General features: G+C 40.0%; 3 protein-coding genes, 1 long non-coding RNA gene and 1 other non-coding gene across 5 annotated transcripts in view; 3 read left to right on the top strand and 2 right to left on the bottom strand.

The window, feature by feature from the left end:
- LOC121953989 overlaps positions 1–11,488 on the bottom strand; it is an 82,434-nt gene extending 70,946 nt beyond the window's left edge. The window contains exons 1-3 of the long non-coding RNA XR_006106533.1: positions 11,291–11,488; positions 10,058–10,082; positions 4,326–4,532 (exon numbers count right to left, since the gene is read on the bottom strand). This is a non-coding gene — a long non-coding RNA (uncharacterized LOC121953989). The remainder of the gene's footprint in view (positions 1–4,325; positions 4,533–10,057; positions 10,083–11,290) is intronic.
- Positions 6,051–8,974, top strand: marcksl1a (MARCKS-like 1a). Its single transcript, XM_042501286.1, has 2 exons — positions 6,051–6,350; positions 7,593–8,974. The coding sequence occupies exons 1-2, from the start codon at positions 6,267–6,269 to the stop codon at positions 8,133–8,135; spliced, it is 627 nt and encodes a 208-aa protein (XP_042357220.1). The 5' UTR covers positions 6,051–6,266; the 3' UTR covers positions 8,136–8,974.
- Positions 11,298–11,379, top strand: trnas-gcu. Its single transcript has one exon. It is a non-coding gene; the product is annotated as a tRNA-Ser (tRNA).
- Positions 11,489–12,721: 1,233 nt separating the features above from the next.
- adi1 (acireductone dioxygenase 1) lies at positions 12,722–16,871 on the top strand. Its single transcript, XM_042500385.1, has 4 exons — positions 12,722–12,931; positions 13,683–13,802; positions 14,490–14,669; positions 15,987–16,871. The coding sequence occupies exons 1-4, from the start codon at positions 12,809–12,811 to the stop codon at positions 16,101–16,103; spliced, it is 540 nt and encodes a 179-aa protein (XP_042356319.1). The 5' UTR covers positions 12,722–12,808; the 3' UTR covers positions 16,104–16,871.
- Positions 16,872–17,299: 428 nt separating this feature from the next.
- trappc12 (trafficking protein particle complex subunit 12) overlaps positions 17,300–23,204 on the bottom strand; it is a 46,069-nt gene continuing 40,164 nt past the window's right edge. Inside the window, exons 10-12 of the mRNA XM_042500384.1 lie at positions 22,425–22,528; positions 20,759–20,846; positions 17,300–18,970 (exon numbers count right to left, since the gene is read on the bottom strand). Coding sequence (XP_042356318.1) covers positions 18,728–18,970; positions 20,759–20,846; positions 22,425–22,528 — 435 coding nt within the window. The 3' untranslated portion in view covers positions 17,300–18,727. The remainder of the gene's footprint in view (positions 18,971–20,758; positions 20,847–22,424; positions 22,529–23,204) is intronic.

Raw genomic sequence — 23,204 nt, 5'->3', positions numbered from 1 at the left:
ATAGTGTTACAGCTTGTTGCAGTGGCGATCATGCGACCGTAGTGCAGTTACCCTAACATTAGCGTTTTACTTCTGGCAATTGTATTAAGGCTTCAAAAATCCTGGAAGTGGTGTTCATTCGTAGAGATTATCTTGTTGAACACAATGTGTAAGTATCATTAAACGTTTGTTTACCACAGAGCTAACTTTCTGCAATGATCCAAAAGCCAAGGGAACCAGGGCATGCTAACTTCTGCATCATCCTACAGAAAAACTTCATCCTTGGGGCACTCTATTGCTTACATGAGGAATAAGGATTAAACTAAGCACGTGCAGAGTGAATTAAGTGAATCATAGCTTGTTCCTTAAACTTCAGCAATCCAGTGTTACAACCACCCCCGGTCTCCCCTACATTAAAATGAAATGTTTTTAAATCTCTGTTGTATAATCCACTTTATGGCTAACTCCCCCATCCCCCCTCACATTTTCTCAATATTAGAGCTATTTTATGATTGTATCTTACACAATGACATTGTCATAAGCTATTGAGGTATATGGGCCATTAGCCGTGCAAAACTGCGACAAATTTGTAACCATCAAACTGTCACAAAACCGTAGGAAACAGACAGGAAACAGCCTGCACTCTTGTTTTGGCAATTGTGTATGCATGAATTGCTGATGAAGAGAGGAACCTGGGAAATTACATATTCATCACGCTGATATGCTTAAGTAATTTGTTCAAGGTGACTGTCATAAAGATAACTTTTCTCCTCCCTGAAGCAGCAGGAACCACAAAGACATGTTTCTGATTCTTCTCCCTCGCTCCAGTCCTCCTCTCGCTTTCTACTTGTGATGCTCATCAGTTGGCTCACCCGGAGAGAGACAATGGAGGCTTTTAGCGGGATTTGAGAGCTCATCCTGTGTCAGGGCATGAAAAATGGGCAACCACACAAACAGGGGCATTGACTAGCTCGGAGGGGGCAAAGTGTGAAGAGGAGAAGAAGCAAAGTGTTAAACGTGACAGAAATAAGTAGGCAGGTAGAGGACAGAGGAAGTCGTCCAGCTACAGTCTCATTTCTCTCAAGGAAATCGGGCCATGTCATCATCACAATGTGTGTCTATGAGTTCTGCTCATAGACACACATGAGGATCTGAGGATGAAAATAGTAAACGCAGTGTCACTTGTACTTGTATTCACCTTCTTGTCAAAATTTTAAGGAGAAAATGTATACCACTCTCATGTCTGAACGCTAGATATGCAGCTGCAGCCAACTGTCGGATAATGTTAGCTTAGCTTAGAAGACAGGGAAACAGCTAATCTAGCTCTGTCCAAAGGTAACAGAATCGACCTCCTGTTTGTTTAATCTGTAAAAAATTGTAGAAACAAGGCTAGCTGTTCCCAGTCTATGCTAAGTTAAGCTAAGCTAAGCTAAGCTATGCTAAGCTAATTAACTGCTGCTTCTAGCTTCACATTTAGCATACAGACCCGAGAGTGGTAACAATGCAAATATTTCCCAAAATGCCAAAATATTCATTAAAGAGAAACAAACAAAAAAACCGAAAACAATTTTTTCCCTCTCACCTGTAGTGCTATTTATCATATGTCCGCCTCAACAGCAATGTCTATTTCCACAAATCACGATCCGGTTACTCATGATAATCAACAGACCTCGTCGTGAGCAGTTTCATGTAGGAACTACTTTCTTTCTATCAAACTACACCCGGCAACCGTATCACTGTGTAGGAGGAAGCGTGCATCTACTCGTGGAAGACAGGCTCTCGCTAGTGACAGTACGAGATGTAAACATTAATGGCGTCCTCCTCAGCTGAGCTACATTAGCTAGCTCAGTGGTGCTAGGTTTGCTAGCAGTAGTAAGCGTCCCTCTGCTTAGTGATACAGTTGGTGTTGTTCGGTAAAAAGAAAATAGTTCCTGCATGAAACTGTTCACAAGGTCTGTGGATTATCTTGAGTAACCAGGTCATGATTTCTGGAGAGACAATTCTGCTGAGTTTTTCAAATGTATTTTAAAACGTTATTTTATATTTAATTCTTTATTTATTTATTTACTTTTTAAGCTTTGAGCGCCACAAGCCGAGTGCCATCCAGCTCCATTATATTGGTGAGAAGGCAGACATCGCTATGGCCGATATTTGCAACACATGGCAACATTAATAAGTAGCACTTCAGGAAAGAGGGAAAATATGTATTTTGACTTTAGGGTGAACTGACCCTTTAAGTATATATAAGAAATGATTGAAAGGATATGTGCTGAAGGGTCTGACACTGGCATTTACAGATCATTTTTGAATGTTCAGAGTTTAAAATGTTTTTTTTTTTTGTGGACAGAAATACTACACAAAGTTCAAGGAAATCTGATTTGATTTAAAACTGCTCCTGGTATATATATATAATTCAGGTTTAAATGATAACATGTGTTGACCTTTTGTAGCTAAAAATTGCAGTCCCTTGTCACACATATAGGCGCAATCATAACCTAGCCTGTATCTTAAAGCAATGTCCACTTATACCAAAAAGTTTTCCCTTCCTAGACTGGCTTATTTAATTAGTTTTTTGAGACCCGAGGAGGCAAAACTGGTACTTTCCCCCAAAAAGGCCATATACAAAACTTTTTTTCTTTAATCTTAGCTTCTTGCAAAAGTGCTGAGTAAGTTAATGCCCAAATTCTTCCAGACATATGAAACAGTAGGAAAAGTCTTGCCAATCATCCAGCTGAGCAGCAGACTCTTGCACTGACGGGGGTGAAAGAGGCCAATCTCCTGCCTGAGGTTAACCAAGTCTCTCTGTAGAGGCTTGGATGCCATGCTGTGAAGACAACTCTTTCTTCTGCTGATCAAACCAGGAACATCTCTTTGAAATCTGACCTTAATGTATAGACCTCATCAGAACGAGGGCCGACTTAGACGTCCCACATCAGAGAGGAATTCCAAAGCCAAGACTGGGCTGTGCATGCACTTGGATGGCGAGATTTAGGGGGTTAAAAACATCTTTGAAACATATTGTTCTCTTTCTTGACTCAGTTTTGGAGAATGTATGGAGCAGTGGTGGTTGGTTAGGGGGGGTGCGGATTGTGAACCCCTGAGGGTGTATTCCACTGTGGGAAGCTCAGCCCACTGAATGGATGGAGATCATTCTGTGGGTGGCGTATGCATGCCTCACATACCACGGCTGTGACATGTTTGTGTGAGTGCGTGTATGTGTAGAGGGGGTCGTTCTGTGTGCCATCGGATCGGTGGAAACAATGACAGAAAGGCGAAGAGAGAGCGAGAGAGAGAGGGATATAAAGGGATGCCTCAGACGAATACTTTAATAAGAGGAAATCATAAATTCCACTTAATGAAGCGCCATAAAGTTGACAAGCAGACAGAGCGCCATTTTGTTAACACGGGTTCATCTGCGGGATAAATGAGGGCCTCGCTGATGGGAAAAAGGAGCATAATTTGGTTAAGGTTGCCAGAATTAAGAGTAACGGCTTGAAAATGAGGCAGCTGGCAAATATAAATGCATGTGCGACCCTGTGTCATGACTGGCTGGTCTGTGGAAGGCTTTCATAACTCAGCTTAAAACATATGACCCCTGACCCATCAGCTTTGGGCTCCCCAAAAAAATTGCAGTGTCATTGCTGCGATCGTGGGATTCGCTCGTCTGGCCAAGAGACCTCATTACCGTCTGACAGGCTGATTCACTGTCTCCCTGTCTGTGTCGGTGACAAAGCAGCCCCAGTGCCATCGCAAGGTCTCCACTGAGCGCAAAGCTTGCTGCGTGTTATGTAACCAGTTTACTCTTGGAAAGCCGGGCCCGTCGCTCAAAATCCAGCGGAGGCCATTAAAGAATTCTTCAGGGCTCATTCGAACAGAAAATGCGATCATCAAGATCGTCTGAAGGTTCCTTTCAGCTCAAGGAAGTCACTGAAACTTTGACCTTTTTAAACTTATCTTCATACAAAGTGTACACCAGAGTGAAACAGTGATGGAAGTCTGGATATCATGAGCTTGAAATAATCGCTATGCTGGTCCAAAGCGTTCTTTTAACACTTTACGGCCCAGACACACCAAACTGGTGTCAAAGAGCTAGTGGCGATGCCAAATGACAGCCAATGACCAAATATGTTCTGCTCTTTGGCTGAAAAGAAATAAATCTCCATACCGGCAGACGGCAGCGGTTTATTTTCTTCTGTTATTCAAAAAGGGGAACCAGAAGGCCGACAGGACGGATTCAAGATGCTAACTAGCACATTAACAACCCAATGTTGTACACAATAACACAAACAGCTACAAAGCATTTCTGTTAAAGAGCTCAATGGCTGGAAAAAAAAAAAAAATCTTACCTTGTATGAGTTTGTTTCGATCTCACATTGTCGGTCCATGTTGGGCCGTTGGTGAGCAAGTGTCGACCTTGTTTTTGCAGCACATCCAGCATTGTTGGTGCTTGTTGGCCCTTGTTTTTTTTTTTTTTTTTTTTTTTTTGCTGATTCAGCATGTTGAATTGGTGTCAGAGCTGGCGGTGCCTGTTGGTGAGTGTTGGCAGTTCAGGTCTGTGGACAAGAAGAAAAATGAAAATTAGGAAAGCAAACAAACAGCTAAAGTCAAGCTGGCATGAGCTCGAAAAACAAACTTGTTATAATAGGTTTTTTGGTGTTTTCAGCTGTTGAGCCATTTAGTAGAAATGACTCATCGTTGTTTGTGTAATTGTTCACAAGCACACGCTAAAAATAATTTTTTTCATCATCGGGTGTTGTTGTTAATGTGATACCTGGCTAACCAGCATCTTGAACGCATCCTGTCAGTTTACCAGTTTCCCTTTTTGAATGACAGACTTCTGTTGTTTTGTGACCACTCATTTTTTGATTTTAGTTTGGTCTCCAAGGTGACACACCAACTCTACATGGCTGCAGTGTGTCCCTCATTGTTGGCCCTCATTGTCACTAGTCTGTTTTTTTTCTGCAGTAAAGCCTGTCTGTGAATGAAATTACAGTTCAGCTAAGCACAGAAGAGGGGAAATGGAAGCCAGGAATGTCAACAAAGAGCTAAAGTCAAGAGGTTGTGAAATCGAAATAAAATTGTTGTATGCCATAAGATTACTTTTTTTTTTTGTCTGTCGGCCGATGTACTTGTTGGTATGTCGGCTGCCAGTTTGATGTGTTCATGTCAACTTTTTGGCTGAGACACAGGGACGTTCATTGACGCTTTCCTTACTCCTGTTGCTGTTCCTCATGTGCTGAGCTGAACTGCCAAACAGAGTGATGTCTCTCACTGACGGGCTCTGCAGACTCTGCCGATGATTCAACATGCTGAATCAGCTGAAAAACAGACATCAAGGAATGACTAGAGCCAACAGTGTGGGACTCTCTGCAAAAACTAGGGTGACAGACGCTCACCAACAGCCTGACATCAAACCATGGCTGTCAGTAGCGAACACATTCTCTCAGCTTCTAATCACAGGTACAGGTACATCTTAGAACTGTGAGCAGAACCGCAGTTTGGTGTTCTCCTCCCTGATTGGCAGTTTACAAGGTAAAGACAAGTTATAAGAAAAGTTCTAAAAACTTGTTTTGTCACAGAAACATGTTTTATTTCCCCTTTGGATCCTGAATTTTTAGATTAATAACCACTGATTTGCTACTGTTGTCATCAGTGAATTTAAAGCACGATTTATCACCTTTATGGTATCTATTATGGTATCAATTCAGCATCTTTAAACACTTTTAGGTGTTTCTTCTCAATGACAGTAATTCTCTCTCAGAATAGTGACCTATTGTGACCTGTGTGATTTGTTTCTTGAATCGAGTGCTGAATAAGTTAAAGAACAAAGTTTAAAAAGGTTTTAAAAGTTTTAAGCTTTAAAAGAAATCTTCCAGACATGCGAAACAGCGGAAAAAGTCCCGCTGATGATTCAGTTGAGCAGCAGACTGTTGCAGTTACGGGGGGGTGAAGGAGGCCCATCCCCCGGCTGCAGATTGGGCAGATCCCGGCTGTCACGCCCCTGGGAGGAGACTCCGGTCGACTTTGAGGCGCGGTTGAAATACTCACAGTCTCATCACCAACATCCTTTAATTTGAGCTCAGCCACCGTGGGGTCCACACACTCACAGAAAAAGGGGGATCTTCTCGTTTCCAAACCCAGCTAGGGAGAAGGAGACCCGGTCCGGATTTTTCACCTCTTTGGCAAAATATTACCCATCCCAGATCTGGATTTTTAAATCTCAAAAACTCCTCGAGGTTTTTCTTTTTCGATTTTCTTTTTTGTTCAGAGCACCTAAAGGAAAAAAAATGGGAGCCCAGTTGTCCAAGGGTGGAGTAGCTGTTGAGGGGAAAGCCGCCGCCGACCCAGCTGCTGCCAAAGCCAACGGCCAGGTGAGTAAAGCAGGCCTGACATGTCGAGCATCAGCGGGGAGCCACATGGCACCCAACGCCCACTGGCAGGCAGCATGGGTGCCACGGCGGGGCTCAGCATCGGCGCCTAGCTGTTGCTCTTTCTCACTGTGACCTCATTTAAACCTTCGTTAACTGCAGAGCAATTGAGTTTTGAATGATTTTATTACCGGTTTGTTTAAATCTAGCGGACTGTCAAGCAGAGCAGCCGTCGAGTAACCATGCTCGTCCCCGCTCAGCGCGCACCAGACCTGCCTTTGTTAATTCCCTCCGCGGGTCCCAAGGGGGCAATTCACCCGCAAATTTTTTCCCAAAACCGACAAATTTATGTCTAAACGTGTGTTGGGAGCGTGTTCTCTGTCATGAGTTGGCGCTAATCAGAGAGATAGTCGCTCTCAACGTCGAACAAAAGATGTGAGGTGCGAAGGATGCAAATGCGCTCTGCTGGAGGCGCATTTTGCGGAGTTGCAAACAAAGCGCGGACGGGCGCCAGTTCGAGCCCCCTTTGTCCCCAACTGTTAATCACGTATGCGTCTAGTCTCAAAATGTTTGCGAAGGTTACAGACGGAAACAAAGCCGGTTGTGATGAGTGATTTGTGAATAACTGCCGACTGTTGTGAGAGTTTAAGTCTGACTCCAGATCAGAGGATGCATTATGCGATGTACATGTTGATAAACTTAGGTAATGGAGGTGGACTTAAATGAAAACCACTTCCTCATTTATTAAATATGACTCCTCTGCTGACACTGTCTTTGTGTGTCATGACTGATGCGTGCTTGGCTGTATTGTGGCCAGCCTAAGCTCACGCAGAGAGCAGAGCGAGATGTGAGCTGCAGCTTTTGGATGAGAGCAGAAAGCAGGTTTCATGGGGATTCCTTTGTTCCACCAACTTGCTGCCTCTGTTGACGTTTGCATGCAGCACTACTGCCCCCATGTGTCAGCTGAGAGTGATGCAAACAGCTGTTGATTCCCCCCCCCCTCCCCCCGAACCACTGTCAGGGCAAGCAGCTTTCCTCAAGTATAACATGGATTAACTATCGGGAGTAAATGGGCTAATGCTAATCTGTCATATGCCAGATCTCTTTAGATTTATTTGGACTGCTGTACACATCGCATCAATCCGTCTGTATGTTTGAGCGATTTTCCATCTCCAGAGGCAGTGTGTTTGTTTTGACCCAGTTTGATTATTTTAATCCACAACTAATGAGTCCTCTTCTCTGCAGGAGAACGGCCATGTCAAAACCAACGGCGACGTGTCAGCCAAGCCCGACGGGGAAGCGGCGGCCGCTGATGGAAATGGAACAGCCGAGCCAGCCAAGGAGGGCGAAAACGGCACTGGGGATGCCATCGAGCCCGCTCCTGCAGCTGAGGGCGAGGGCGCCAAAGCAGAAGGCGAGGCGGCCAAGGAGGGCAAGAAGAAGAAGAAGTTCTCCTTGAAGAACTCCTTCAAATTCAAGGGCATCTCGCTGAAGAAGAGCAAGAAGGGCAGCGAGGAGGGCAAGGAGGAGGCCACCTCCCCAACGACCGAGGACAAGCCCGAGGAGAACGGCCACGCAGCCAAGGAAACCAAAGAGGAGACGCCGGCCGCTGAGGCCAAAGAGGACGAGGCGGCCGCCCCAGCTGCCGACGCCGCACCCGAGGGAGAGACCAAGGCGGCGGAGGAGGCCCCACCCACAGAGGCTGCCCCCGCCGAGGAGGCCGCGGCCGCCGCCCCCGCCGAGGACTCGACACCTGCAGCCTCTGAGGGCGAGGCCAACGCAGAGTGACTGCACCCCGCCACCTGAACTGATTTTCCAAGATTAAAGTATATAAATATATATATGAGAGACTTGTGCCACGTTCTTAAAGTTATAAACAAAACTAGAAAAGAAGACGAAGGATATATCACATTTGCTGATTCAACCACCAGTTCACTGCCTTTTATTAGTTCTTCGACAGACGGAATCTCACCGGGCCCTCTCATGATGATAGTGTCGGCGTGTGTCGCCCCCTCATGGTACACACGGGGACTGGCATGTGGCGAAGGTAATGGATTGGATGTGGAGCGAATCAGGAATACTGACTTATTTTCCCAATTCATGGAGAAGCATCCTTTTTAACAGCGTGGCAGCCCTATAACATTTTATTTTTCTTTCTCATCTCTTTGGGATCTAAAAATTGTCACTGTGGCGGAGCGGGGCAGACCATCTCCTTCACTCGAAATGACTGTTATATGGACACATAAACCTTTCAAAAAGATCTTATTCATTTTTAGAATTCTACATTCCTATGTTTTACCCCCAAATTTCAAGTATTTTGTCATGTATAGAAAAGTGAAAACGGAGGAGGGGAGGTGGAAAAAGAGCAATGTCTTTGTTCGTGCATTTTGATTCTTTTTCTGGCTAAAACCACATTCAAGCTTCTTGAGTATTGCAGTGTTCACATTTCAGAGTTTATGACGCAGGGGTTGGGATTGTGTACAAAAATGTGAGCTTTTTATCTGCAAACTGTCTCTGTAAATATGTTTTGGCCAATATTTTTGGTTCTCTTTATTTTGCTATCGTTTGAAGATGTTAATGGTTTTATTGTAACTTTTAATAAGGGTAAATAAATGTTCGATCCCCTCTGTCTGTGTCCCGCCTTGTGATTCTCACCTCAAGACACACTCATGAAGTAGGTAGGTGGGTTGGACTATTTTTAGACTACTGCATCATGCATTCACAAAAACAATATAGTATATTATTATATAATACAACCCGGATTAAAGAGCACATACATGAAAAGTCATTCCAATCAAACATGATTTAGATTTAAGTTACAATGAACATGAATATTAAAGGTTGCATTGCCTGAATAATGCTTGATTTATGCTATATATATATATATATAATAAAATCACAACTTATGCAATATTGTCAAACAGAATTTTGGAAAATAATCTTTACATTTTTTCTTTTTATACATATATTTTTTCCACATTCAGCAGCACTTGGAAAGCGCTACATTACATTTTACTGCGAGTCCAAATAAATGACGTGGACACACAGCTGCAGGCATAACTAGCACAGTAAAAGTGCATGACATTTAATAACAGGATTTCGTCCATAATTAATTACTTATGGCAACACATTTGACATGTGGTCATCAGAAGCTAGAGTAAGACCCACTTAAATAATCCATTATCCGCTGCTTAACATAGCTCATTCTACTTCTGGCTTTTGTACTCAAGCCCATGACGATATTCCTAATATTAATCCAAATCCTCACCTTTTCACGGGTAACACAAGAGATTTTTGCACAAGATCAAAGGGCTCAAATCACACTTATGCAAAAAATCTCACTATGACATAATACATCCATTGAGATATATATTTTAATTCTTGGCTAGATAGTTGAAATTGGGAATTGTTTACATTGGTGCTTTATTGAGGGAGATAAACTAAAAAAATAGTCCAGGTGAAGTGAATTTGCACACAATGTCTTTACTACTACTTACTAATTACTTACAATATAATTTCTTTAAATATACATCATATACATACTCCTGATTTATTTTTAGAAGCGCTTAACACCTGTGGACTTGTATCTGGGTGTGCTTTAGAAAATAACCCATCATGTCTAGAAGCGAGATGCAGGTGTAGATAAAGAACAAATATGGCACTTTAAAAAGAAAACATGTGTTAGTAACATAAAAGGGAGTTTCACTCACCCAAATTTGAAGGTCTTGAGGGATGCTGGGAGAGGGACATACAGTAAGAGAGGAGATAACAGGCAAAACATGGGATCAAATCATTGGATCAAGTGTCCAGGGAAATGCAGACAAATCTAATTAATTATAAAATGATCAATAGAACTAGTTGGACCTGAAGTGAAATGACTTGGACTGAAAACTTGTGTTGGAAGTGTGATGCAACTTGTGGCACTGTCTTACACATGCTTTTAATCATGCCTCATGCAAGATTTTCTCCTACATAAATACAGTGATGACTTATTCACCAGTACAGGGACCAATGCTTTGCCTTTAAGGCATATTCCTAAATTGTAATGGTCTAAATGCCCAAATGATCTCCTGGTGCTGAATAGCAGTTATTACTGGATGTGGGATAGTGTTTCAACACTGGAAAAGGAGACACATCAGTGAAGAAACAGATGGACCAAAAAAACATTAAAGACTACAACATAAGATGATAAGATATTTACATGTAATCATTGAGGCCCTTTGTTAAGGTACGTAACCCTTTTTCTTAATAATTTAAAACATTATATACATACACAAATACTGTATAGTGTATGGTACCCAAAATGCACAATAATGTAATACATAATACTATTTGGCATACATAAGGCATATCAATGTAGAATATATACTCGTATAAACTCTCTACCTGTTGTATTCCTTTTGTCCTTGTCTCTTGTTTTTGTCCTGTTTTATGTGTAGTCGGCCCTAATTTTTGATGTGTAGTACATTTTAGAGGCTAAGGAAAAACATACATTTCTTTAGTCACGTAAACATACAAATGCATGTGTGTTTTTCTACTGAAAGAACATAATAAAAAGGAACTAAAAGTTAATTGGATGTGTTGGTGTCTGGCTCCCCCTGGTGGACAGATGTATGTACTGCAGGCTGTGTGACCGCGTCTTGCTGCTCCTCAGTTAGTAAACACGTTAACTGTTTATTTACATGTAGTAGTCCTCCGTGTTTTGTGATTAGCCAGGCGTTTAGCTGGTTTTCTTTGTGCTAGTATCTTTAGCAGGTCTTGTACTGCGTTTTAATGAGGTGTGGGGGTGGATTTGGGCGTACACCTGAGACCTGTTGTGCAGACATGACGGGAGGAGGAGCAGCAGCGTGTGTCGGCATGTCAATTGGACCCAAAAAAAAACCCTAATTAATCACTGTTATAACACGGGTGTATGCCGTCATTTTGCGTGCTCATGCACTTACATTTTCAGACGAGGTGGCCGAGTGGTTAAGGCGATGGACTGCTAATCCATTGTGCTCTGCACGCGTGGGTTCGAATCCCATCCTCGTCGGCGGCTTCCTGTTTTCACGCCACGCCCTTCCTCTGCTTGCATAGAAAAGTTACGGTAAACTTGACGCAAACATAACACGTAACGGCCCATCGACCTCACCAGTGTTTACACGCACGCACGCACACACACACACACACACACACACCAAAAGACCAACAGCTGTCATGAATCCATCCACAAGAACAATGTTTCTGTTTTACAATTTCTTTCCCAACACCATACCAGGTCATGAACATAAATGAAATATGAAACGTTACAAATTAACTCCAGCGGTGAAAACCTGCAAGATAGAAACAACACATTAGAGGTTTTCGGTTGCAACCTTCAAAATAAAAGTACGAGACATTACGCTCTCTCTATTCCAAATATGAAAAATAAATAGAAACTGTAAACCTTGGAATCAACACATATTAATATCATTATTATTAGTAATAGTAATATAAGTAGTTGTAATAGCAATAATGTAGGCTAATACGATATAATAATATGACAACAACGTTATTATTTGAATTGTTCCTACTTTCTTAACGAGCAATACTTTCTCACTGTAAATACTGGAGGGCAGTATTTACTCACGTTGTCAAATCCCCCAGACCTAAAGACAAGCACTATACTTCCGGTGGAAACCTTCAAAGTACAACTATCATATTAGATGGCTGTGCGTGTTTTTAGTTTGTGCATCCCAATGTTAAGTCTATATTCTATAATATTGCATTAATATGCAGCCTGTTTGCAGACCCCCTGCCTGGTGGTTTTTTTAAGCTTCATTCTAAAAGGATCAATCCATAAAATTACCTTAAAAAAAAAGGAAGAAAGAATGTTATTAAATTAAACAAAGCAAACGAAATAAAAGACAAAACAAACAAAAAACAACACAAAAGTGAATAATAATAATAATAATAATAATAATAATAATAATAATAATAAATAAGCTATAAATAAATAATTTAAACAACTTTACAGAAAAAGAATCTATTGTTTTCAATCAATATCATTCTTATATTTAAAGTCTTTTTTTATGATCATATAAATGAACCAATCAATGTCTGAAAGAAATATTTAAGATCTATCCAAAAGTAATTTTATACACACAGCCATTCATAATAACATTAATATAATATCAAATATAGTATAATATTTTTGTTGGAGACACAATATTTATTTTTCAAATTCCAGACAAACTTCCACTTAATATTTCCAAATCTATAGTACCAAAATAAGTTAGCAGGAGTATTCGTGGTAGTCTTACATTTTTTTGGTCATAACGTATATAAATATAACATAAATTAAGTGAAAGCAAAGTGCGTCACCATTGTAAACAGGAAATGACGATGAGCTCATGTGACATGTAACGGCGCTGGACGGCAGGAATTTCTGCGAGATTTCCTCCAGAGTCCAGCTGTGAAAAAGTCCAGCAGCTCTCTGCAGCATGGGTCTAGAGGCCTGGTACATGGACGACTCTGATGAGGACCAGAGGAAGCCGCACAGACGGAACCCGAACGAGCCCGTTTCCATGGAGGAGCTAAAAGAGATCGGCGTGTATCACTGGAAGGTAAAGTCACAGCCGTAATAGCTGCTGCTACTAACTAAACACACGACAGGCTAGCTGTCAGGCGGCTAACAGTCTTTTTTATTTAACCCAGAGTAACTCGCTAATGTCAAAGTTTGTGTTTTAAATGTTCTTTAATAATAAACGCCGAACTTCTGTAAACAACTGTGGTTAGGTTAGGTAACAATTGTGGCCCCATCCCGGCAACTTACACACTAACCGCAGCAGACAAACCGACATGTTTGTTGTAGAGGTTTTAGTGGCCGTAAAGAATGCTAATAATAATAATAATAATGATAATAATAATGGTAATATTAATAATAATAAACAGTTAGCACTAGTATGTCTGTAAATAGTTTAAATCATAAATGTGTATGTTGTGCTAAGTGTTTAAGTGCGTAAAAATATACATTTATGTGCCTTATGCTTCCACACAATGCATAAATCCAGCATATAAATTAGAAATAGAACTACCACATGTATTATCATTACAGGAGATGACCAAACAGGCTAACTGCTAGCATTGGATTTGCTGTGTAAAGCAGTTCTCATAATAATAATAATAATAATAATAATAATAATACATTTGTTGTGTGTACTTTATTATGTATTTTTATGTATTCTATTTTGTGATCCTTTTTGACATCTGTAAAGTGTTTGAGTTTTTTGAAAAGCGCTCTATAAATGAAATTTATTATTATTATTTTGCAGATAAGTTTGTTAACTGCCCACATCTGTTGTCCTGTTTTTGCAGCTGAATGCTGACATTTATGAAACTGACTCAGAGCTGGAGAAGATCCGTAAAGACCAAGGCTACTCCTATATGGACATTATCTGCATTCACAAGGACAAACTACCAAACTACGAGGAAAAGGTAACTAAAGCACCGTGCATGGTAACAGCTGTACATTTTAACCATTTGAAACCTGAGCAAATTGGTTTGATTCTTTCAAAACCCAGGGTAGGCAGTTAGCAAACTCAGAAGAAATGTCCCAAAAATTTGCAATTTATTTTACTTTTAATTTAAACAATTATCTAAAAATTAGGGGGGAAAAGGCAAACAGAAAACCAAACAGACAAACAAGGAAATGACCAAGAGAAGTGCTTAAATAATAATAATTTTGTAAAATAATTTAAAATATGTAATTATTTCAATTATAAATTGAGTTTTTTTAATCTTATTTCTTAGCTTTTTAAAAAACACATTTCCAAATCTACTTATTTCTTGCACTTTGCAGAACAGGTCAGTCCAGGTTTCAGAGGGTTAAATCCGGAAATATCTTTGAATAATGATGTTTTTTAGTCTGAGAAACTGTCACACTGTCAGAGAAGACTCCTCAAAGTGAAGTGTCCTCACTGCATTAGAAGATTTTATAACCTGTCAGAGATCAGAATAATGATCCGCAGTGGTTTATGACATTTATACGACCATCATTCTCAGTCCGTGCTGAAGACAATGACACATCAGGACAGCTAGCACTTGAACTGGTTGTAAAGTTTTATAATTCAACGAAGAAACCCCCATAACTCAAACCTCTGTCTTATGTGTGTGTCCTCTCAGCTGAAGACATTCTTTGAGGAGCACCTGCACTTGGATGATGAGGTCCGATACATCCTGGACGGCCAGGCTTACTTTGACGTGAGGGGAAAGGACGATCGATGGATCCGGATTGCCATGAGTAAGGGGGACTTGATCACCCTGCCGGCCGGCATCTACCACCGCTTCACCCTGGACGAGACTGTACGTAGCACACACAACTGTAATTGTCCTTGGTTTGAAGCCACATGCTTTGATATACATGGAAGTAGTTAAGTGCTTTTTGGTTGTCTTGGGAGGTGTAGATGTTCAGCTTTGACAGTGTTAACAATGCACCTGAGAACACTGGATTAGATGTGATGAAATAAATGACCCCTGAGGAGAAGTCGGGTTGTTGATGCGGAAACGTATATTTGAATAACACTCTGCAAATATTGAGAGCTAAGCCCGCCTGGAGCTTCCATACAGCAATGCAAACACAAAGTGTGCAGATGTGCACTGTCAGATAGTATTTATGTTACCAAAAATCTGAAAAATAATTATCATTTACATATTCAAAGAATGCACCAAATGCATACTTTATGCATTAATACTTCCTCAAAGTGATGCAGGTAACACATCTCACCTATAGCAGTAACTAACTGCTGTTAGCATTGTCTTGTCTGTTGCCGCTGGCATGTGAGGCTGTTTGTTTTTGCACTTACAGTAAGTTTACGTTGACACTGCCACCTAAAGTCTGTTGTTTGTTTTCTTGAGGCTGTTAGTCTAAAAACCTGAATTCCTTTTCTCACTGAAAGTACTTAAAGGAGCTCTATATGACATCCAGAGCATTAGTATAGTAATGAAACCACGATTTGCGATGTAAAGATAAAGTGAAGTAATGGCGTACTGAGCAGAGAATGAAGACACTGTGCATATGTGTACTGTCAAAATACAAGCTCCTCTGTATTTTGTTTTGGACATGGCCACCAAAACAAAATACAGAGGAGCTTGGATTACCTTTTTTTTCCCTCTGTAGCTGCGCTGTATTTTGTGTTGGTGGCCATGTGTACTGTGTGTTCAGTTTAGTGCATGTGAGTCTAAGTGTGTATCCCACTGGCTAGCTAATCACAGTCACTCTGCACTGTGCTCAAACGACGGTTACCACTGATGACGGGACAGCGTCATCGCAGAAGAATAGCACCCACCTTCTCATCTCCCTAGTTAAAACTGTTGACTCTGTCAACATTGTTGTCATTGTTTCTTCTTCATGATGAGAAGGTGGTATATATATATACAGTATGTAGTATAAAGGGAGCTATTTGTATGCTCTGAATATCATATTGAGCTCCTTTAACAGCTGCTTATTTATCAGCTTTCTGTTGAATTAAACTGGTTTCTGTAAGGAAAGCTAACAAGCTGTTTTTACTGCTGTGTAGGACCAAATAATGAAAATGCTGAACTCTTTGCAACAAAGGGAAGAAGAAATTCCTTTATCCAGGCATATTCAGACTGATCTGATTACTGTGTTTGTCTCTGCAGAACTACACAAAAGCCATGAGGCTGTTTGTGGGGGAGCCAGTGTGGAAAGCTTACAACCGACCTGCTGATGACTTTGACATCCGCAGGAAGTACATGGCTTCTCTGCAGGGATCCTGAGAGAGAGAGAGAGCTGCGTGATTCCATACAACCACTGCTTCCACTAGATTCAGGACCTCTAATGTGATTCTGTAAATGCAATAGACTAGTGTTAAAGGTAGAACTTTAATAAAAAAGTATTGTGGATTTCTACAGACGTCCTGTAGCAAAGCAGCATATAATGCACTAAGATGCTTTTTAGTGGTGAATGAAATGTTTTAAACTACATGTAGACAATCTCAGGTGAAATTTCAGTAATTACATTTACTCCAAAATACAAGTCTTTCCATTTCATCCTCTTTTACACTTTAGTTAAATCAGTCACATTTATTCTACAGACTGTCGAATATGATCAGACAATAAAACTTTGTGTATTGTCATAAAATACCCGACAACATATAAAGTATTTAAAATTAGCATCACATCAACCAGCTCATCTTTAAAGGGGCCATTCTGCGTGAGTACTTTGAATTTTGATACTTCAGAAAAATTCATATGTACTTTAACTTAAGTAAGAGTTTGAATTAAGTATTTTGACTCGTAATGGAGCAAAAAGTGATTAGGGTGTGACAACTTGTGTAACCACAGCACAATCTGTAGTGCCTTATTCTCTTTAATCATTTGTGTTAGGTGTTAGGTGCTATCAGACTTACCCTCAGCAGCATGTCGAAATATGCAACTACTACACACATTTTCTGACATCATATTCTGTGCTAATGAGGTTTAGCAACTCTGATATACTCATATGCATCCTCTGTTACATGGAAAATAAAGCTGCTGCTATTTTAAGTCTGTGCTTTGTTTTTTCCCATTAAAGATGGAGTTGATTTAAAATAAGTTTTATTAAGGATAAAACAAATTTCAATATACATAAATATGATCAATACAATATGTAAACAGTAATAATTAAAGGTCAAATAGGACAAATCAATAAAAGATTTAACCAGACAGTCAATGTTGATATAATCATTTAAACAGAAAAAACAGCTTCTTTGATATGTACAATTTTGGATTCCTAATATTTTACAGTTTTGTTCAGTGAACAGGATATGATGCAATCTGAAGGGCTTGTCTGTTTTCACCGCATGAGTTAATAAACCTGGCAGATGAAATTGAGTGGTTTTTAACTGTTAATCCAGTATTACAGGTGTCTGCTGTGGACCTCTGTGGTAGTTTATTAGTCTTTAAGCACACTGAAGCTCAGGATAATGCCCCTGTCAAGACTCGCATTATGAGCCTGCAACTCCCTTAAAACCGCTGCCGGTTTGAAGTGCAATTTGAGGTCTCTCTTCTAATCACACAATGCTGAATTTTATGATTCCTTTGTGGTGGTGTGACTCGAATTTCTTTGATAAAATATTTAGAGGAATAGTTTGACATTTTGGGAAATACTTCTATTTGCATCCTTACAGAGATTTAGTTTTGAAGACTGATCCCGCTTTCGTGTCTGTATGTTTAATGTTAAGCTACAGTTAGCAGCTGATTAACTTAACTAAGCATAAAGACTGGAAGCAGGGGACATCAGGTAGCATGGCTCTCCAAAGGTGTACAAAATCTGCAAAACATGTTAATTAGTGAGATTTAGACATGATGGTAGGCGGATTTTGTTACCTTCAGACAGAACCAGGCTAGCCGTTTCCCCCTCTTTTCAGTCTTTAAGCTAAGCTAGCTCCTGCTAATATTTTTATTTTAAGTTCAATGTCTGCATGTTAAATATTGGCTTTCCAAAGGTTAAAAAAATCAGTTTGGACAAAACAAGGCTAACTGTTCTCCCCTGTTTGCAGTCTTTATGCTTAGCTAAATAAAGTAACTGTCTCCTGCCTGCAGCTTCATGCTAAGTAAAAACGAAAAACTGGTTAGCTTAAGTTAGCATAAAGACTGCAAGTCTTTAACAGCAAGTAAAGCTGTTGAATGACCTGTTACCAAAAACAGTTTCTTTTCACTGCGATTCAAATTCAACGAATGCAATATTTTCAAGTGAAAAGGAAGAGGAGCAAACTAAAGCATAAACTCCCTACAAAATATACATCCTTTCAAAAATATTCATGTAGACATAACTTCCCGTTGATCAGATTTTGAAGGCATTTCTGTATCACAATGGCATTATCAGAACATTCCCTAAAGCTTGATATTTACATTACAGAGTGGTATCAATGTTCTTATCTAACTCACGGCATGAAAGTAAATATGCAAAACTTCCCAAAATGTCAAACTATTCCTTTAATCTGTAAAATAAAATGAACATCAACTTCTGTGCACGCAGGATTTTTTTGTAGGGCTATTCCCTTTCCAGAATGTCAGTCCACCACGGTTTCTGTTGCTGTAAGTAAATGTGTGAATCATTACTGGGTCGCCCTTTAAAAGGATAGGAGTGCTGCGCCCTGTGCAGGCTGATGTGAAAGAAAATGTGTACCTGGGCTTCCCAAATGCATTTATAATTATAAAACCAGTTCTGAAAGATGTTATATCAACCTGCTTTTGGGAAACCAAACTAAGCACTAAACATTCACTTTTCTGTCACCACACTCTCATAGGAGCTGGAGCTTTCTACTCCTCTAAGGACTCTACTCTCTGTGTTTTACTCCCTGCCACACTGAAAGAGAATGCAATAGTGTGTGTCCCCTCCCAGTTCATATACTTGCCTCTTAGACCAGTTTGAGACACTGTGTGTTGAAGCTGTCCCCCTCTCGGCAGGCCACGGCCTCCAGCAGAGCCTGCTTCTTCTGGGTGCTGCGAGACGACTCCAGCTCGTACATAGTGGTCAGGTTGAAGAGGACGCTTTCGTGGAGGTAGAGTGCAGGGTCCTGCTGCACCAGGCCCTCCAGCTGGCCCAGGGACTCCTTCAGACGTCCAAGATAGAGCAAGCACACCGCTGCGTTGTTGTTGGCCTGAGAATTTACAGAAGGGGGAGAGAATGGGACACAAGATTTTGAATGTGAACTTCTTTCAGGGGGCAGATAAAACTAGATTCAAAACTGTGTATGCACAAAGATAGAAATATTGTTTATACGTATTTTTTTGGTCGGATTTATGACGCTACAAGTACATCGCATTCGGGTTTTTTTTTAACTCAATCATCATCAGATCTCATCGCTATTTTAGTCCTATAGTTTGCCATTAACACATGTAGTGACACCTTTAAAAATAAAGTTTTAAAGCAAATTGATAGTTGGGCCTCTCCACTGCTCATTAGACCTGTCAGTGAAAAGAACAGCAAAAAAGAAGTGAATTTCACAGATTGTGTTGCAAGGTTCTCCAACGGTGCCAGAACAGCTGTCATCATGGCTGTGGTTATTTATAGCGCCCATACCACTGATTCATTGCATGTGATCCATCATTATGGTGATATCTCAATCATCATTATTCAATGTACTCATATGGAAACAGATTGCTTCACAATTCAGGATAAAATTAAAATATCACTGACAAGGAAATGATGGCTCAAACACAGGATAAAAGGATGGTGAAATTGCTCTCCCATAAATTTAAAATAAATGTAATAAATGTGCTTTGGATTGAAATTTCTCGGAACGCTGTGCAGACTACAAAAATAACTCAGTGAACTCGGCAAAGAACTAAAAGCAAACAAGGCCTTACTCTCTATTTCAAACAAACTGTGTGTACACCTGTTCTGATGTATGCGTGAAATGTGCACATTCTGCTTTTATAAATACCCCTTAATGTGTGGGAAGAGGCAAACATTAATATATTTGGCCCCTGATCTGTGCTTAACACACAGAACCGAAATCAATATCGTCTTCTCGTCTCACTCTCAATGAAAGCAAACAAGTGTTTTTTCAAAAATGTTGAACTCTTTCTTTAAGGAGCAGCAATGAAATTACAATATGATGGATGTTTTGTTAACCTCATCTAGCAATAATCTTAGAACGGAGACAGAGCGCAATTAAGTCCCGCCCACATCGAAGGGGAAAAAATTCATCACCCTTCGTTGTGGGCGGGACAGAGGAAAATTTAATTTAAAAACATACAGTGTTTCGTACCATCAGGAAAAGTTTTTGTATGTCAATCTGTGAAGTGAAGCTATGAAACAGTTTTAATGCAGAACAATGTCCAAACATACACCAGTTTAAAATAATGTATAAAAAACATGATTTTCACAAAGTACAGGGATGAAGAGGTAGTTTAACAATCACCAGGTGGTTACAGGGGTTACTGTTTATTTATTTGGTTTCTTCAAATTTATTTTGTGTCTGACCATATTCACCATATTCACGTCTGACCATTTCTTTTGCTTTATGTTTTTCATTGTATGTAAATATTACTTTTTTGTCTGTTTGCTTGTTTGAATAATCATTTCCCTATTTTCATTTTTACATATTCAGATAAATCAAAGCAAATCTTGAGTTTGTCAGCATAGCTTTTCCTCTTTAGTAGACTGAGGAGGCTAAAATAACATGGACACAGTAGTTCTCCTACATGCTGAAATGTAATGTTCTTAAATAGTCACAATAGGCTAATTGTGTTTCTAATTTCTGATGAGATGCCACAATGCATGGCATTAGCCATATTTTTCTTTATTTCTTTTCATTATTTTATTTTATTCTATTTTATTTTATTTTATTTTATTTTATTTTACAGAATTTCATTATTGTGGTGCTTTACAGCGTTTGTACAGCAATAAACATGTTTTTTATAGTGGATATGGTAGTACTTACAACAGGGTTTTTCGGGTCAATTTTCAAGACATCAGTGAAGGATGCGTGTGCTTCAGCGTAGTTGTTCTGGCTGAGGAAGACAAAGGCCCTGGAAAAAACCCCAAAAACAAATACACACAGTCTTTACATTTACAAACAATATTATATTTAATAAAGAAATTTCTATTTGTTTCAATCATGCTTGTCTTGTGCCCCGTCTCAGTCCTACTGGAAGCTGTGGAACAAAGCAAATATATGGCCATTATGTGGACAAGCAAACATATTTCTATTATATGTAATAGTTGAGCATGTCATTTCAAAACCAGGGGCGTTCATCTGCTGCCGTAACAGCCTTCACTCCTCTGGTTTCAGGTTTTACACCAGATTTTGGAACCTGGTCTTAGTTAGGAAAACCAGTCCGACGTCAAAACACACAGTGTAAACGTAACACGGGTAATAATCTGGATGTAACAGCTACATTGAAATAAAAAATAAAATATCTATAGAATATTCCACATATTAGGCTTTATTTGTAGTCCTCTTTCAGGTGAAGAGCAGAGACTGACTTATGACATCATCTGGAGATGCACTGTAAGCTGCTCCAAAGACAGAGAATTATGCAGCTAAACCTGGGAGGCTTTTAAAGCAGTCATGGTAGTTTTAGTGGGATATATAGATGCACTTTATGATCCACAGCTGCCACTGAAGTCAAGCTCACTTGGTTGGATATCTTAAAGAAAACATGTAAGTTTAAAATGTCAAGTTGGTCACTTAATCATGGTTTGGAAGTTGATTTCAATACTTTTTACAGTGGGCAGATTGTATTTACAGAATTTATGATGAGGCCAAAGGTGAAAATAATAATGCAGCTCATACCAAAACAACCTAGACTGATAAATGGCACTACAGGTTTGAGGAAAATATCTACTTTTGATTTGGGGTTTACAGTTCATTTTTTCTGTATACCAGCAGCATAACTGTTCACATTTCACAGAGAACCGCTATTGTGGGTTGCACGCACTCAGCCTCACAATCTTTTTATAAATTGCAACTACAAATGAGTTATGTATGTATCTACATACGTATCTATGCATTCTGGATTAAAGCAGATGCTATGTGATGGATTTCCATCATCTATGGCCTTCAGGAAAAATAAAATAGAACTTTCGATACTGCTGAGATTTCAGCATATTGTATTGTTTGGAGTTTTGTCCCAGATAGGAATCAATTGGATGTTGCCTTCAACTTTAAGGGTGTGGAGAACAAGATGAGTTTTGCAAATTTCTCATATATTTCTTTGCTTTTAGAGGACAAGGTTAAGAAGTACTGTTTGCTCATATTTTTATTTTTCACATTTTTTAAGTAGCATGTTTCTATGGTGGTCAAAGTAAAAACAGCATATTGCTATGAAAAATGTGACCGCATGACGGAATAATCACCTGCCTTTGTGAAGAGAGCATCAATACACCCAGTGTGAGTGAGACAGGCTGGCTAATACTCTACATCTCCTCAGGCCAGCGCTACACAGGTGTGACCTCCTGTGCTTAATCACACGCCAGGAGGAAGCACGAACCTGCAAAAAGCCCTGAAGGAAGCGCCTCTACCACAGAGCGAAAATTATTCCAAGCAGCATAAAGCACACACACACATGCAGCATGGAGGTGCCAAATGCATGACACACGGGTACCTGTTCATCAGCACGCATGTGGTGTGACTGGGCTGGCTCCCTGTCATCTGGCAGGCTTCCTCCACATCCTGGAAGTACCTCTCTGCCGTTTTAACGTCTCCGATCTGGCCAAGAACAAAGCGCATTAACCACTGATCTGTGTGTGTATACTGTAAAGTGGGGCAAGCACAAATATATTAGCTTAGATTTCATGATCCCTGAGGGGATACTGACTTATTGCATCAGCAAAGAATACATACAGGGACATTACAGCAGGGAATATGATGACAAAACAAATTTATATCTGATAATAGTACAACATAAAGGAGGACTGAAGTGGGAGGAGTTATTTTCAGCATCCAGGTTTCCAGAAGTAAAAGTCCTGTTCATTTTCAGTATAGACAATACTGAACAATCATGTAGGTTGAAGTGCTGATAATGATACAATGACATGATGTGATATAATAATAAGTAATTGGCCACCTAAAAAAAACCCCAATATAACTTTAAGTGTATGCTATATTTAGGATATTTACACTAATTAACCTTGCTGCATTTTGGCAGTAAATGAAGCCGTTACTTGACTTGACTAACTTCTCATTTAATCCAGAAAGTTCTTCTTTGGACTCATCCGTCCAGACATCATTCTTTCAATAGCTTTCTGGTCAATCCATGTGGTCTTTAGCAAACTTGAGATAGGCAGGAATGTGGAAAGTATTTGCTTTCTCCTTGCTATCCTATCTTACACGCCATTCTTGTTCAGTGACTGACATTAGCCAATGCAAGCGCGGCCTCTAGATC

This window comes from Plectropomus leopardus, chromosome 14, assembly GCF_008729295.1.
Source record: "Plectropomus leopardus isolate mb chromosome 14, YSFRI_Pleo_2.0, whole genome shotgun sequence".
Lineage (NCBI taxonomy): Eukaryota > Metazoa > Chordata > Actinopteri > Perciformes > Serranidae > Plectropomus > Plectropomus leopardus.
Note: the sequence above shows the minus strand (reverse complement) of the source record. Positions and strands in the feature narration are given on the sequence as shown.

Excerpts from the sequence above, each read along its gene's own strand:
- marcksl1a (XM_042501286.1), top strand. The coding sequence starts at position 6,267 with ATGGGAGCCCAGTTGTCCAAGGGTGGAGTAGCTGTTGAGGGGAAAGCC. Across the intron at positions 6,351-7,592 it reads CTGCCAAAGCCAACGGCCAG|GAGAACGGCCATGTCAAAAC; the intron begins GTGAGTAAAGCA and ends TCTTCTCTGCAG.
- adi1 (XM_042500385.1), top strand. The coding sequence starts at position 12,809 with ATGGGTCTAGAGGCCTGGTACATGGACGACTCTGATGAGGACCAGAGG. Across the intron at positions 12,932-13,682 it reads TCGGCGTGTATCACTGGAAG|CTGAATGCTGACATTTATGA; the intron begins GTAAAGTCACAG and ends CTGTTTTTGCAG. Across the intron at positions 13,803-14,489 it reads TACCAAACTACGAGGAAAAG|CTGAAGACATTCTTTGAGGA; the intron begins GTAACTAAAGCA and ends GTGTCCTCTCAG.